This window comes from Panulirus ornatus, chromosome 18 (assembly GCF_036320965.1).
Source record: "Panulirus ornatus isolate Po-2019 chromosome 18, ASM3632096v1, whole genome shotgun sequence".
NCBI lineage: Eukaryota > Metazoa > Arthropoda > Malacostraca > Decapoda > Palinuridae > Panulirus > Panulirus ornatus.
In genome coordinates this window covers 48,512,060-48,527,812 of record NC_092241.1, presented here as the reverse complement: position 1 = coordinate 48,527,812, position 15,753 = coordinate 48,512,060, and the positions used below count along the sequence as shown (strand labels likewise).

The window sequence follows — 15,753 nt, the reverse complement described above, 5'->3', positions numbered from 1 at the left end:
CTTACTCGATCTAACCACCTCACACCACACATTGTCCTCAAACATCTCATTTCCAGCACATCCACCCTCCTGCGCACAACTCTATCCATAGCCCACGCCTCGCAACCATACAACATTGTTGGAACCACTATTCCTTCAAACATACCCATTTTTGCTTTCCGAGATAATGTTCTTGACTTCCACACATTCTTCAAGGCTCCCAGGATTTTCGCCCCCTCCCCAACCCTATGATTCACTTCCGCTTCCATGGTTCCATCCGCTGCCAGATCCATATTATATATATATATATATATATATATATATATATATATATATATATATATATATATTTATATATTATTATCCCTGGGGATAGGGGATTAAGAATACTTCCCACGTATTCCCTGCGTGTCGTAGAAGGCATATATATATATATATATATATTTTTTTTTTTTCATACTATTCGCTATTTCCGCGATAGCGAGGTAGCGTAAAGAACAGAGGACTGGGCCTTTGAGGGAATATCCTCACCTGGACCTCTTGTCTGTCCCTTCTTTTGGAAAATTAATTTTTTTTTTTTTTCTTTTTTTAATTTTCCAAAAAATATATATATATATATATATATATATATATATATTATATATATATATATATATATGTGTACACATATTCATGCATATACATATCATGTATACATACATATACATATCAGCATGCATACATATACATACACAGACATATACATTTGTGTACATATTAATACTTGCTTGCCTTTATCCATTCCTGTCGTTATCCCGTCCCACGGGAAACGGCATTGCTACCCTCTGCTTCAATAAGGTAACGTCAGGAAAACGGACAAAAAAGACCACATTCATTCACACTCGGTCTCTAGCTGTCATGTGTAATGCACTGGAACCACAGCTTCCTATCCTTATTCAGGCCCAACAGACCTTTCCATGGTTTGCCCCAGGTGTTTTACATGCCCTGGTTCAGTTCATTGATAGCACATCGACCCTGGTATACCACGTTGTTCCAGTTCACTCTATTCCTTGCATGCCTCTCACCCTTCTCTGTGTTCAGACCTGGATTGCTCAAAATCTTTTTCACTCCATCCTACCATCTACAATTTGGTCTCCCACTTCTTGTGCCCTCCACCTCTGACACATATCCTGTCAATTTTTCCTAGCTCATTCTCTCCATTTGTCCAAACCATTTCAATACACCCTCCTGCTCTCTCAGCCACACACTTTTTATTACCACTCATCTCCCTTAACCTTTCATTACTTGCTCGATCAAACCACCTCGCACCACATATTGTCCTGAAACATTTCATTTCAACACAGCCACCCTCCTCCGTTCAACCCTATCAATAGCCCATGCCTAGCAACAATATATTGTTGGAACTACCATTCTTCCAAACGTATCCATTTTTGCTCTGTTTCCACACATTCTTCATTGCTCCCAGAACCTTTGCCCCCTCCCCCACACTATGACTTTCTTCCACTTCCGTGGTTCAATTCACGTCCAAGTCCACTCCCAGATATCTTGAACATGTCACTTCCAATTTTTTCTCCATTTAAACGTGCATCCAAATTAACTGGTCCCTCTACCCTACTGAACCTAATAACCTTGCTCTTTTTCACATTTACTCTCAACTTTTTCCTTTCACACACTTTTCCAAACTTGGTCACCAACCTCTACAGTTTCTGACTCTAATCAGCCACTGGAGTACTTATCATCGGCAAACAACTGACTCTCCCCTAGTGTGTATATATATATAGATATATATGCGTCAGTGGGATATCTGTGATTAGGGCCTCAGCTGCCTGTGCCACCTCGGGTAACATGAAAAAAAAAAGAAAAAAAAAAGGCCTGGTCTTGATGTGGACTTTTGTCCGTGACTGGATCTTCCGTCATAAAAAAAAATTATCCGATATCAAAGAACGATGGTGTAAGGTTCCCATAGAATGGCAAACTCAGAGAAAATGGAAGATGTTAAGTTCTTATAAGTATCCTGGGGATAGGGGGGAGAGAATACTTCCCACGTATTCCCTGTGTGTCGTAGGCGACTAAAAGGGGAGGGAGCAAAGGGCTGGAAATCCTCCCCTTTCGTTTTTTTTTAATTTTCCAAAAGAAGGAACAGAGAAGGGGGCCAGGTGAGGATATTCCCTCAAAGACCCAGTCCTCTGTTCTTAACACTACCTCGCTAATGTGGGAAATGGCGAATAGGATGAAAGAAAAGAAAGAAATAGCTTTTAGTGGTTATTTCTTTAAAGACTCTCATATATATATATTTTAACGAGTCTCTTGGAGACAAGCAAGTGAATGGCAGTGCTGTGGTAGCAGAGCCTACAAATCTATCATAATGGTGATAAAAGAATAACCTCTCAAAACTCTCCTGACACTTCATGTATCTGTCACGTAACATCATAGTTATGCAGCACCAATTACTCTGAGAAAAATGAAATGCTTCCTGATAGGTATGCCATTGATGAACTATTTTAGTTTAGGATACCTACAGAGTAGTTTACTCCATGTTAATAAGTTGGTTTCATATATTAAATGTATCTCTTGAAGAAAACATCAAAAATGTATTTCAGCTGTCATGAATATAATTCAAAAATCATTGATATTTCTGAATTGAGTCTGCTAGGATACAGTAAAGCAAGTTTTAATGATGGAGACAATATGCACATACTTAAAATCAATAGCCTTGTCCTAGATGCTTATTAAGATAATATGCATCTTATTAGCACATTAGATACTCAAAATATATCAATCACTTCTGAAATCCCAAGATGAAGGTCGAGGGCAAAATCAAGGTAGTTTACAATCGCAACCATTGTAGTAAACTGGGTTAAGTAGAGTTAGAGTATGGCTGAAAATCTAATTGTGGAACAATTCTTGTACTTTGATAGTGACTGAAATCATCGCTGTGCATGTCAGCCTTGTGCACGGTGTTTTTGAGTTATCTCTATATGAAAATCATTAATTAGAATTCTGTAAATAAAGGGTATCAACTCTCTGCTTGGTGGCTACTAAAGAATGATGAGTTTACAAGTTTCCAAAGGGAATGGGCATCAGAAATTGTATCCGATATAGTTAAAATTGTATCCGGTAGAGTTAAAAGAACTTCGTAAGAAAGGAAGAGATTGTTTTGTTGATCAGTTGGTACAGGTTTTCAATGTATGTTTGAAGTATGGCGAGATGCCACAGTATAAAGGCAAGGGGAGTACAGGTGAGTGTTCAAACTAAAGAGGTGTCTGTTTGTTGAGTATACCAGGTAAGTTGTATGGGAGGGTAGAGGCATGCACAGGGCATCAGATTGTGGGGGAGCAGTGTGGTTTCAGAAGTGGTAGAGTATGTGTGGATCAGGTGTGCTTTAAAGAATATTAAAAATACTTCGAGAAAAAGATGGATTTGCATGTGGTATCTGTGGATATGGAGAAAGCATATGAGAGATGGAGATGCCCTGTTGACAATCTTGAGAATACATGGTGTGGAAGGAAAGCTGCTAGAGCTGATGATAATTTATTACAGGTGTAATGCATGTGTACGAGTAGGAAGAGAGGAGAATGATTGGCTCTAAGTAAAGGTTGGTCTGTGGCAGGGGGTGTGATATCACCATGACTGTTCAATTTATTGATGGAGGGAGGTAAATGTGAGTCTTGGAGAAAGGGTAGAGTATGTTGTCTGTGGAGGGTGAGAGGGCCTGGGAAGTAAGTCAGGTGTTGTTTGATGATACAACTTTGTTGGCAGGTTCGTGAGAACCTGAGTTTGGAAAAGTGTGTGAAAGGAGGAAGTTGAGAGCAAATGTGAATAAAAGCAAGGTTATTGAATTTAGCAGAGGTGAGGGATTGGTTAGTTGGGGTGCAAGTTTGAATGGAGAAATATTGAGGGAAGTGAAGTGTTTTAAACATCGGGGAGTGGAGATGGCAGCAATTGGAACCATGGAAGCGATAGTGAGTCATAGGGTGAGAGGGGGCAAAGGTTCTGGGAGTGGTTATGTTTGAATGAATAGTAGTTTCAGCATTATGTGGATGTGGGGCATGGGATATAGATAAGACTGTGCAGAAGAGATTAAATGTTGGAAATGAAATGTTTGAAAATACGTGGTGTGAGGCAGTTTAAGTAATGAATGGGTAAGAGAAAAGTGTGGTAATAAAAAAATTGTTGAGAGCTGAAGAGGGTGTGCTGAAATGGTTTGGACATAGAGAGAATTAAAGAGGAAACGTTGTCAGAGGATATATGTATCAGGAGTGGAAGGAACTAGAAGGTGGAAACCAAATTGGATATGGGAAGATGGTGTGAAAAAGATTTTTAGCAATCAGGGCCTGAACATATAGGAGGGGCATGCATGGGATAGAGTGAATTGTAACAAGGTGGTATACTGGTGTTGATGCACTGTAAATGGACTGAACCAGGTCCTGGTGATACTTAACTAGCTCGGGGAAACTGTGATCATGTATGAAAACCAAATGACTAATCAGTATTATCCTTGTAAGAAGGGATGACTGAAAAAACCTTTAAGCTATTTATAACTTAAATAGCATTATGTAAGCTAATACATTTACTTGTGTGCTTAAAAGCTTGAGTGAATTGAATAGGAAATGGTGATACAAAAGAATCTTGGCATACATGAAAACAAATGGAAGGGAGTGGATAAGAGAAACGCCATTTTTTTTTTTTTTTTTTTTTTTTTTTTTTTTTTTTTTTTTTTTTGGTACATTTATTTCAGATCAAGTATAATCCCAGCTCCCATGGTCTGAGTTGTCTTACATGACTACACAAAGGTACAATTTGATTCAGTACATCAATTCCTAGCACTGGGTGCAAACGCAAAGATCACAAATAGCTGCCTTTTAAAAACTAGTGGCCAGAAGACCTGTGCTACAATAAACCAGGGAGATGAGAGCGAGAGAGAAGTCACTTAACCTGCTAGTGTGTGAGACATACAGACTCTTAAGCTACAGTGGTTAGAGAACACTAAAGACACATTCCACAGTATATCAGGAGACTTTCAACGTGTATTTTTTACCAGTCTTTTAATTTCGAGGTACATTTTTTTTTTAAGGTTCAAGCTCAATGTTAAGCCGAGTCCATAACCCTAAAAGTTTGTTTGTGTATTTAAAAGGGTATCGGTTAACTGAAAAACTATAACCAATTGCTCCAATTCATGTGGGATGTGGCCTGACACTCGAAATACCTGGTAGCACTTGCTACTTTTCAGCTTTTGCACACCTGACTTCCACAAAGAAGAAGCACTTACTTTCATTCACGATAAATGTCAATACTTACTAGATCTAATTGTGACTCCATTTTACAGCCTAGCAAGTAAGTCCTACTATGACGATTTCTCCTTGGCAATGAGCAAACTAAAATAATGCAAACAGGAATATATTGAGACATGGTCCATGAACTACAAATGAAGAGAATTATAAAAATGTAGAACTAATCATCATCCTCAGATAAAAAATCCAATTCCCTTAAAAGAAATTAAGCAATGACTAAACTTAAGCAAAGAGCTTTTGAGGGTTTTAAAATGGCACTACAAAACAATACAATGATATAATGTACTGTGGGAGATCCTGCGCCATGATGAGAAACTGTAACTACAGAAAAGTCACATAGTATAAAATGATACAACTCTATGGTACGACACAAAACCCTGCACCACTCATATGTACATGCTCAATATATATCTAAGGTATATGCTGTGAGTGGTAGGGTAAGTTAGCTCTTATGTACTGCTCCTATATGATTAAACAATAACCTATAGCATATATATACCAAAGAACAGAGTCTGGAGGACAAATAAGGAATGATGCAAGAAAAAGTAGCTCTTGATACACTATCACAAAAAGGAATGGCAAATTGAAAACAATCAAGAAATGGCAACATAGGTATGCAATTTTATTTGTATTTAGAAGCAAAGTTTTCTTGTATCTCTGGCAATCCCTCAGTATGGTTTCTCAAAGTCTAAAGTGTTTTGTCTTGTGTGACCTGACCATTTGTTTCCATCCTTATGCATAACATCATTTAGGATTATTTGCCTGCAGTGTTGCTAATAAACTTTATTACAGCCAGTGCCAAGACTCAACTCACGAGTATGAGCAAAAGATTGTGTTAAGGAAACCTGTCGGTATTTTCACAACAGCTCACTGGAGGCAAGCAGCGACACTTAGGTGTACGTATGGCATCATTTACATGTACGTACAACCATATGGAGAAAAGTACTATAACTGGATATTTGTGTCCTCTATTGATAAAAGCTATTACCAGTAGAGGAACTAACCAATTCAATTTTCCTTCTTACCTTTTCACATTCCATGAAATGTAGCCTTATACAATTACAGTAGTGCACTAGATATTTACCTTCATAATTACAGAGTTAATAAGAGGTATAAAGTACAAGTTCATTTATGTTAAAACTAAAAAAATTCTTGCTGTACACATAAAAACCAACTCTTTGTGACATCTGCAATTCAATGGAGCTTAATTTCCTTGTCATGATGATCAATTAGAAGACAACTATATTTAAAACTAAATAATTGATCAAAAATATATTTATATATATATATGTATATGTAAAAAAATCTTACAGATCTAGAGATCTACCTTGGGCTTAATAAAACAAAAAGAATGTCTAAACGGCACCTTGACATGAGGGAAATGACAAAAATATGATTTTGTTCTATCAATTACTGAGAAAAAAAAAAGGTCAGCTGACTGCATAAAAATAATGAGTACAGACCACTCAATTCTTGGCGCAAAGTTCAAGAGCCCCCATTATAGGATCTCCCTCACCTAGCAACCAACCCGTTATAAGTAACTCCATCAGGAACTCTGGGCTAAAGATGACACTCTTGTGCAGCTCCATTGCCTTCTATAAAACTCTGGTGTGTCAGCCATTGATGTATGTACTTCTGAGGTCAGCTCTCATATACAACTAGATGATAGTCCCAAATTAAGAAATCAAAATCAGCATCAATGATGGTTAAATACATTCTTGCATCTCAAAACCACACCAGAGTCTATACATGATGCAATGAAAGCTGCAACCAAGGATAACATTCAATTCCCGGATACCCTGATTTTGTTACAACAGTTTTAAGATAATTTACAACCACGGCGGCCAATAAATTTTCAGAAGTTTAGTTTATGATAAAATCACGATAAAACCTATTCATTTTCCTATCATAACAAAATTATTCTTTATCTATGTATGTTGGACATCATACATCATCTACACAGAAGTATAACACCAATACTTCTCTCATCCAGGACACAGGAAACCAACATCTTCAAATTTTGACCTGTCTTTTCATGCTTATTTCAAGTTTATTATCTAAACAAGATGTATGTTTACTGTCCTAGATAAGGGCAATACTGGTGGCTAATAACCAATGACTTAAGGCTTGAGTTTCGCACAACTTTCACAACTGTGCATCTCAGAATCAAGAATTGCCTACTACATGGAATGTCACAGTAAGAAAAGTTAAAAGGACAAGGCATTACATTTTACTTACAGCACTAAAAATTTTAAACCGAAATGCATTTAAACTTATTATATATTCAGAAGGAGCATTAGCTAAAATCAAAATGATCTCCATGTTCTGAGTGACGTAAAAGCATGTCTTGCTAGATTTTGATAGCCTTGATAACCAAGCTTTTCATGACTTATTAGTCACTCAATGACTGCCTTAATTATATCAATTGAATTGACAACTGGTGATTCTGAAATGACAATGCATACTATCAGCACCTGTGAGCCTATCTTTTCTATTTCCACTTAGCCAATTTCTCCCTATACCATCTGAGAAAATGACCCGTGAAGCAACCTAGTTAGGGTCACTTACAAGTTCTTATTCTATAAATTAATGACATAGGTCAACAGGTGTCTGACGTTGGGAAAACGGACGAATAGTTCCCCACATGTTTACACAGGACATACTTAGCCCCTATGTTTGTTTATTTACTTTTCCTCGAAGTATTTATATGTGGGGTTTTCATAACCATTGACCTGCATGTTGGCTACATGCCTCTCCTCTGGAGTGATGGCCTGGTCTACTTCCATGAACCCCTGAAACATAAAGAGGAAAACATTTGAACAATGTCACTTGTACTTTTAGTCCCGTAGCTCTGACAAAATGTTCCATGCAAAACTCCTGTGAACTTATAAAACATGTGCACAACATCTGTCTGTTCCTTCATACACCTGGGCTTTGTGATTTACAAAGAAAATTTTTAGTTTGTAAATCTGATGGATGCTCATTTGCCTATTACATTTGTATGAGCAAAACCTATGAATAATCAATGGGATATCAGAGAGAGGTTTTCATCCTCTATATTACCTGCTCCCTTCTTTATCCAGAATGCAATTGCAGTGGACTGTACCTGATTCTCTGACTTGCCACAAATTTTCACTACTTCTTGTTCCTCTATCTTTTTAGTACTTATACTACAGTATACTTATCACAAATAAAGACAAACAGATGGCTAAATGCATAAAATCTGACTGCTACTTACAAGGTTTTTAAGAATGAAGCACAAAGTAAGCATAAAGTAATACTTATCACAAATATAGACAAATAGATGGCTAGATGCATAAAATCTGACTGCTACTTACAAGGATTTTAAGAATGAGGCACAAAGTAAGCATAAAGTAATTGGTCTCAAACTGAAAATCAACCAGAAAGGAATGCCAAAAAGGATATAAACAAATGAGAATTTTTCCTCTGAAGTTCAGTCATCTGTCCTTTGGCAATCACCAGCCGAGGTAGGATGAGGCAAAACTAATGTCCCATTGCCCACAGCATGTATCCTATCCTTTACCACTCACTTATTCATTATCAGAAGCAATGTACATCAGTAAAACTATGTAGCCCTTGGGAGGAAAAAATGTACCATTAAAATATGATTAACTTACTTGATTGTGAGGATTGGTGCTGTTCCTACGTCGGAGCACTACTATGCCCACAACCATGGCCATCATCAGTGCTACCCCCGCAAATGCTAAAGTGAAGTACACACCACGACTCTCACTGCCAGTTGACTCACGAGTCACTCTGTAACTCTAAAAATATACACGCAAAATATTTAAAAAGCTTCACTCTATGGAAACTATGATATATTATGAATGATATGGGTACCTGTAATACTAAGTACTTTTGTTGTAATTCACTGAAAATATGTATGGCCCTGAGCAGCAATGGAACACATAATAATTGTTTTGAACTTTGGTAGAACAATAACAACTATGAAAAAAATTAAAAATAATTACAAAAATAAGTATAATGTTCACCATGAAGGCAGCCACAAACTCATTTGGATAAGGGTGGTGGCATTTGTTTGCATTCCATCCTGAGAAACAATCCAGCTTATCTAAAGGCTCACATTATATGTGTACACTACCAGCAAAATAAAATACACTTGAAACAATAAGATACTGAAAAACATGATAAAATGAACTTATGATGTCAGTTCTAAATAATGGGAAAGAGGTTAGGCAGAGATGTCTCTTTTGTAATCTGAAAACAGTTGTTAATTGTCATGTTTTCAGGATGTTCATATAACCCTCCTCAGCAAAATTTGATTTACTGACCCATTGCAAATATCAAACATATTCAAGTCTGCAGCTTCATACATACTGTTAAACTTAATTGACAGCATGAGGTACAGTCACTATAGCCAAGTAATTCTGAATGAGAAGTTTACATTACTGAAAGTCAAGACATGCATTGATGGCCAAATACAGTGAAAGTCCAGGCTGTCAGTGAAAGGATCAATGATCAGATAGATGATATAAAAGCTAATTATGCTGTATGAAGAAGGAATAGTCTGTAATACAGTACAGTAGAGTTGAGGGACAAGTCAATTGGGAGGTAAGTTTGAATGGAGAAAAACTGGAGGAAGTGAAGTGTTTTAGATATCTGGGAGTGGATTTGGCAGCGGATGGAACCATGGAAGCAGAAGTGAATCATAGGAAGGGGGAGGGTGAGAAACTTCTGGAAAGCAAAAATGGGTACGTTTGAAGGAATAGTGGTTCCAACAATGTTATATGGTTGTGAGGTGTGGGCTATAGATAGAGTTGTGTGGAGGAAGGTGGATGTGCTGGAAATGAGATGTTTGAGGACAATATGTGGTGTGAGGTGGTTTGATCGAGTAACTAATGAAAGGGTAAGAGAGATGTGTGGTAATAAAAAGAGTGTGGTTGAGAGAGCAGAAGAGAGTGTTTTGAAATGGTTTGGTCACATGGAGAGAATAAGTAAGGAGAGATTGACAAAAAGGATATAAGTGTCAGAGGTGGAGGGAACGAGGAGAAGTGGGAGACCAAATTGGAGGTGGAAAGATGGAGTGAAAAAGATTTTGAGTGATCGGGGCCTGAACATGCAGGAGGGTGAAAGGCGTGCAAGGAATAGAGTAAATTGGAACGATGTGGTGTACTGTGGTCGACGTGCTGTCAATGGATTGAACCAGGGCTTGTGAAGCATCTGGGGTAAGTAAACCATGGAAAGTTTTGTGGGACCTGGGTGTGGAAAGGGAGCTGTGGTTTCGGTGCATTATACACGACAGCTAGAGACTGAGTGTGAACGAATGTGGCCTTTGTTGTCTTTTCCTAGTGCTACCTCGCGCACATACAGGGGGAGGGGGTTGTCATTTCATGTGTGGCAGGATGGTGACGGGAATGAATAAGGGCAGACAGTATGAATTATGTACATGTGCATACATGTATACATCTGTGTGTGTATATATATGTTTTTTTTTTTTTTTTATACTTTGTCGCTGTCTCCCGCGTTTGCGAGGTAGCGCAAGGAAACAGACGAAAGAAATGGCCCACCCCCCCCCCCCCATACACATGTACATACACACGTCCACACACGCAAATATACATACCTACACAGCTTTCCATGGTTTACCCCAGACGCTTCACATGCCTTGATTCACTCCACTGACAGCACGTCAACCCCTGTATACCACATCGCTCCAATTCACTCTATTCCTTGCCCTCCTTTCATCCTCCTGCATGTTCAGGCCCCGATCACACAAAATCTTTTTCACTCCATCTTTCCACCTCCAATTTGGTCTCCCTCTTCTCCTCGTTCCCTCCACCTCCGACACATATATCCTCTTGGTCAATCTTTCCTCACTCATTCTCTCCATGTGCCCAAACCATTTCAAAACACCCTCTTCTGCTCTCTCAACCACGCTCTTTTTATTTCCACACATCTCTTACCCTTACGTTACTTACTCGATCAAACCACCTCACACCACACATTGTCCTCAAACATCTCATTTCCAGCACATCCATCCTCCTGCGCACAACTCTATCCATAGCCCACGCCTCGCAACCATACAACATATATGTATATATATATATATATATATATATATATATATATATATATGTATATATATGTATATATATATATATATATATATGTATATATATATATGTATATATATGTATATATATGTATACATTGAGATACATAGGTATGCATATGTGCGTGTGTGGATGTGTATGTATATACATGTGTATGTGGGTGGGTTGGGCCATTCTTTCATCTGTTTCCTTGCACTACCTCACTAATGCAGGAGATAGTGACAAAGTATGATAAATAAATAAAACATCTTCCTTAAACATACCTATTTTTGCTCTCATTACATTTGTTCTTGGCTTGCATTCTAAAACACAATTCCATATCTATGAGATATCTACACCTGGGCAACACACTGTTCATCCCCTTCTTCACTAAAATAACAATTTCTTTAACACAGATGGAACCATCATTTTTCATAAGTAATTCTAGCAACATGACTTCATAGATAAATGACAGATGTGAAATGGTTTAGATGTGAAGGTATGTTAAGTAAGAGAGTAATAGAAAGTGGTCCGGTGAAAAAGAGAAAAGGTGGTGAAAGCCTTGCGTAAGATAAGAGCAGCAAAGCAGCTAGTTGATTGGATTACAACTGAATTCTTATGAAGGGGAGGGTATCCAGCCCCTTACACCCGGCCCTCTTAGTCACTTTCTAAAACATGTACAGAATATGTGGATCCCTAGGGATCTTTCAGAGTGAATTATTTCCTGCTGCCAGGTTTGAAAAACTAATATATTCTGAAGTTCTCTCTCCATGACAATGATGGTTACAAGTTTTGAAGTCAGATCCTCTTTTATGCTGGGAGGAAATTGCCCTCAAATGTCTTTTTGTTATTATTTTACCAAAGAAAACATATTTAATGTATTAAATATTATAAGGTTTTATTGAGGACTTGTCTTTGATTTTAGTTATTGCTTTACCTCACATGCACAAGTAAAAAAGGAGGTGTTTGCACAATCTTCAGAATTTTAAACTAATCTACACAAGTAAAAAGCAAATTAAAGAGTACTGGTAATTGCAAAAGGAATATAGGAGGAACAGTGATATGACAACTATACTATATACGAATCTGAGGTAAAACAAAATCAGTTTAATGTAGTGAAAAATGTTGATTATACAAGAAAGTAAATTCACCGACATAGTATGAGATTCGTATATACCTTTTCTATGCAGTTCCTGTAGTAGTATGTCGTTAGGTGAATACGGTAAAGTGATCAGCTATTACTGCCTGGTTGCCCAAGTTCATTGAAAGTTTGTAAGACATTTCTTGCACTTAAATAAGCAGTGCATACTTTGCAGGGTGTTTCCTAGACACAACATATTGTACGGAACATTGAAGGTTTATTCATGTCTGAATTTGTCCAATACTGATTACAAGTCTTGCCATTTGTTCCACATGATCTTTGTTTTGCTTTGTTTTCCCCATGTTACTAACTCTTTTTACTATTTGATTTTGTACCTAATATGGCGGTCTCATAACCAATGAGGTTAGGTGCAGCGACTACAGTAGGAACTTAAAATTGGGAAGTTTTGAATTTCAGTGCCTCAAGGGGATACTCGACTTCTCTGGAGTATCCAAGTCTCACCCTACCTTTTCATAGTGATCTCATTATTTTAACCTTTAGAGTGGAACATAAAGAGGGAAGCATTGCCCAACTCCTCCAGGGCAATAGCAGTAACAATTTTTTTAAATAAAGGCAAACACTTGAGTTGTGCTAGGGTTTTAATTCTTCACACATAAAAATTTGGGAGCCCTGCTATCTCTAGTAAACACTGTGCTGGAGTTGCCCTTTGCCAGTGGCCTGTCAAGGGTAAGGTACAAAAGGCTACGAAACTCAGTCACCAGCTTCTGCAGTTTCTCACTCGAATCAGCCACCAGCACTGTATCATCAGAGAATAACATGACTCACTTCCCAAGTCCTCTCATCCAGAACAGACTGCATACTTGCCCTTCTCCAAAACTCTTGCATTCACCTCCCTAACCACACCATCCATAAACAAATTAAACAACCATGGAGACATCACGCACCCCTGCCATTGGGAACCAATCACTTTCTTCCTGCTGGTACAGATGCCTTACATCCTTAGTAAAAACTTTTCACTGCTTCTAGCAACATAACTCCTACACCATATATATATATATATATATATATATACATATATATATATATATATATATATATATATATATATATATATATATATATATATATATATATATATATATATATTTTTCATACTATTCGCTATTTCCCGCGATAGCGAGGTAGCGTTAAGAACAGAGGACTGGGCCTTTGAGGGAATATCCTCACCTGGCCCTCTTCTCTGTTCCTTCTTTTGGAAAAAAAAAAAAAAAAAAAAAAAAAAAAAAAAACGAGAGGGGAGGATTTCCAGCCCCCCGCTCCCTTCCCTTTTAGTCGCCTTCTACGACACGCAGAGAATACGTGGGAAGTATTCTTTCTCCCCTATCCCCAGGGAATAAATATATATATATATATATATATATATATATATATATATATATATATATATATATATGCTAACCTCGATAATGCGGGAAATAGCAAATAGTATGAAAGAATATATTTATCTATTATACTTTGTCGCTGTCTCCTGTGTTAGCGAGGTAGCACAAGGAAACAGACGAAAGAATGGTCCAATCCACCCACATACACATGTATATACATACATGTCCACACACGCACATATACATACCTATATATCCCAACGTATAGATATATATATATATATATATATATATATATATATATATATATACAAACAGACATATACATATATACACATGTACATAATTCATACTGCCTGCCCTTATTCATTCCTGTTGCCACCCTGCCAAACATGAAATAACAACACCCTCCCCCCGCATGTGCGCGAGGTAGCGCTAGGAAAAGACAACAAAGGCCACATTCGTTCACACTCAGTCTCTAGCTGTCATGTATAATGCACCGAAACCACAGCTCCCTTTCCGCATCTAGGCCCCACAGAACTTTCCATGGTTTACCCCAGACACTTCACATGCCCTGATTCAATCCATTGACAGCACGTTGATCCTGGTATACCACATCGTTCCAATTCACTCTATTCCTTGCACGCCTTTCATCCTCCTGCATGTTCAGGCCCTGATCACTCAAAATCTTTTTCACTCCATCTTTCCACCTCCAATTTGGTCTCCCACTTCTCGTTCCCTCCACCTCTGACACATATTTCCTCTTGGTCAATCTTTCCTCACTCATTCTCTCCATGTGACCAAACCATTTCGAAACACCCTCTTCTGCTCTCTCAACCACACTCTTTTTATTACCACACATCTCCCTTACCCTTTCATTAATTACTCGATCAAACCACATCACACCACATATTGTCCTCAAACATCCCATTTCCAGCGCATCCACCCTCCTCTGCACAACTCCATCTATAGCTCATTCCTTGCAACCATATATCATCGTTGGAACCACTATTCCTTCAAACACACCCATTTTTGCTCTCCAAGATAATGTTCTCGACTTCCACACATTCTTCAATGCTCCCAGAACTTTCGCCCCATCCCCCACGCTATGATTCACTTCCGCTTCCATGGTTCCATCTGCTGCCAAATCCATTCCCAGATATCTAAAACACTTCACTTCCTCCAGTTTTTCTCCATTCAAACTTGCCTCCCAAATGACTTGTCCCTCAACCCTACTGTACCTAATAAACTTGCTCTTATCTATTTTTTTTTTTTCTGCCGCTGTCTCCCGCATTTGCGAGGTAGCGCAAGGAAACAGACGAAAGAAATGGCCCAACCCACCCCCATACACATGTATATACATACGTCCACACACGCAAATATACATACCTACACAGCTTTCCACGGTTTACCCCAGACGCTTCACATGCCCTGATTCAATCCACTGACAGCACGTCAACCCCGGTATACCACATCGATCCAATTCACTCTATTCCTTGCCCTCCTTTCACCCTCCTGCATATGTTCAGGCCACGATCACACAAAATCTTTTTCACTCCATCTTTCCACCTCCAATTTGGTCTCCCACTTCTCCTCGTTCCCTCAACCTCCGACACATATATTCTCTCTGTCAATCATTCCTCACTCATTCTCTCCATGTGCCCAAACCATTTCAAAACACCTTCTTCTGCTCTCTCTTTTCATTTCCACACATCTCTCTTACTCTTACGTTACTTACTCAATCAAACCACCTCACACCACACATTGTCCTCAAACATCTCATTTCCAGCACATCCATCCTCCTGCGCACAACTCTATCCATAGCCCACGCCTCGCAACCATACAACATTGTTGGAACCACTATTCCTTCAAACATACCCATTTTTGCTTTCCGAGATAATGTTCTCGACTTCCACACATCCTTC

The 15,753-nt window shown here is 38.3% G+C and overlaps 1 protein-coding gene across 2 annotated transcripts in view; it reads right to left on the bottom strand.

Moving 5' to 3' along the window:
- Positions 1-4,707: 4,707 nt before the first annotated feature.
- Positions 4,708-15,753, bottom strand: part of Appl (amyloid-beta-like protein) — a 318,976-nt gene continuing 307,930 nt past the window's right edge. For both annotated transcript variants that reach the window (XM_071673063.1, XM_071673064.1), the window contains exons 11-12: positions 8,909-9,055; positions 4,708-8,062 (exon numbers count right to left, since the gene is read on the bottom strand). In XM_071673063.1, coding sequence (XP_071529164.1) covers positions 7,955-8,062; positions 8,909-9,055 — 255 coding nt within the window. In that variant the 3' untranslated portion in view covers positions 4,708-7,954. The remainder of the gene's footprint in view (positions 8,063-8,908; positions 9,056-15,753) is intronic.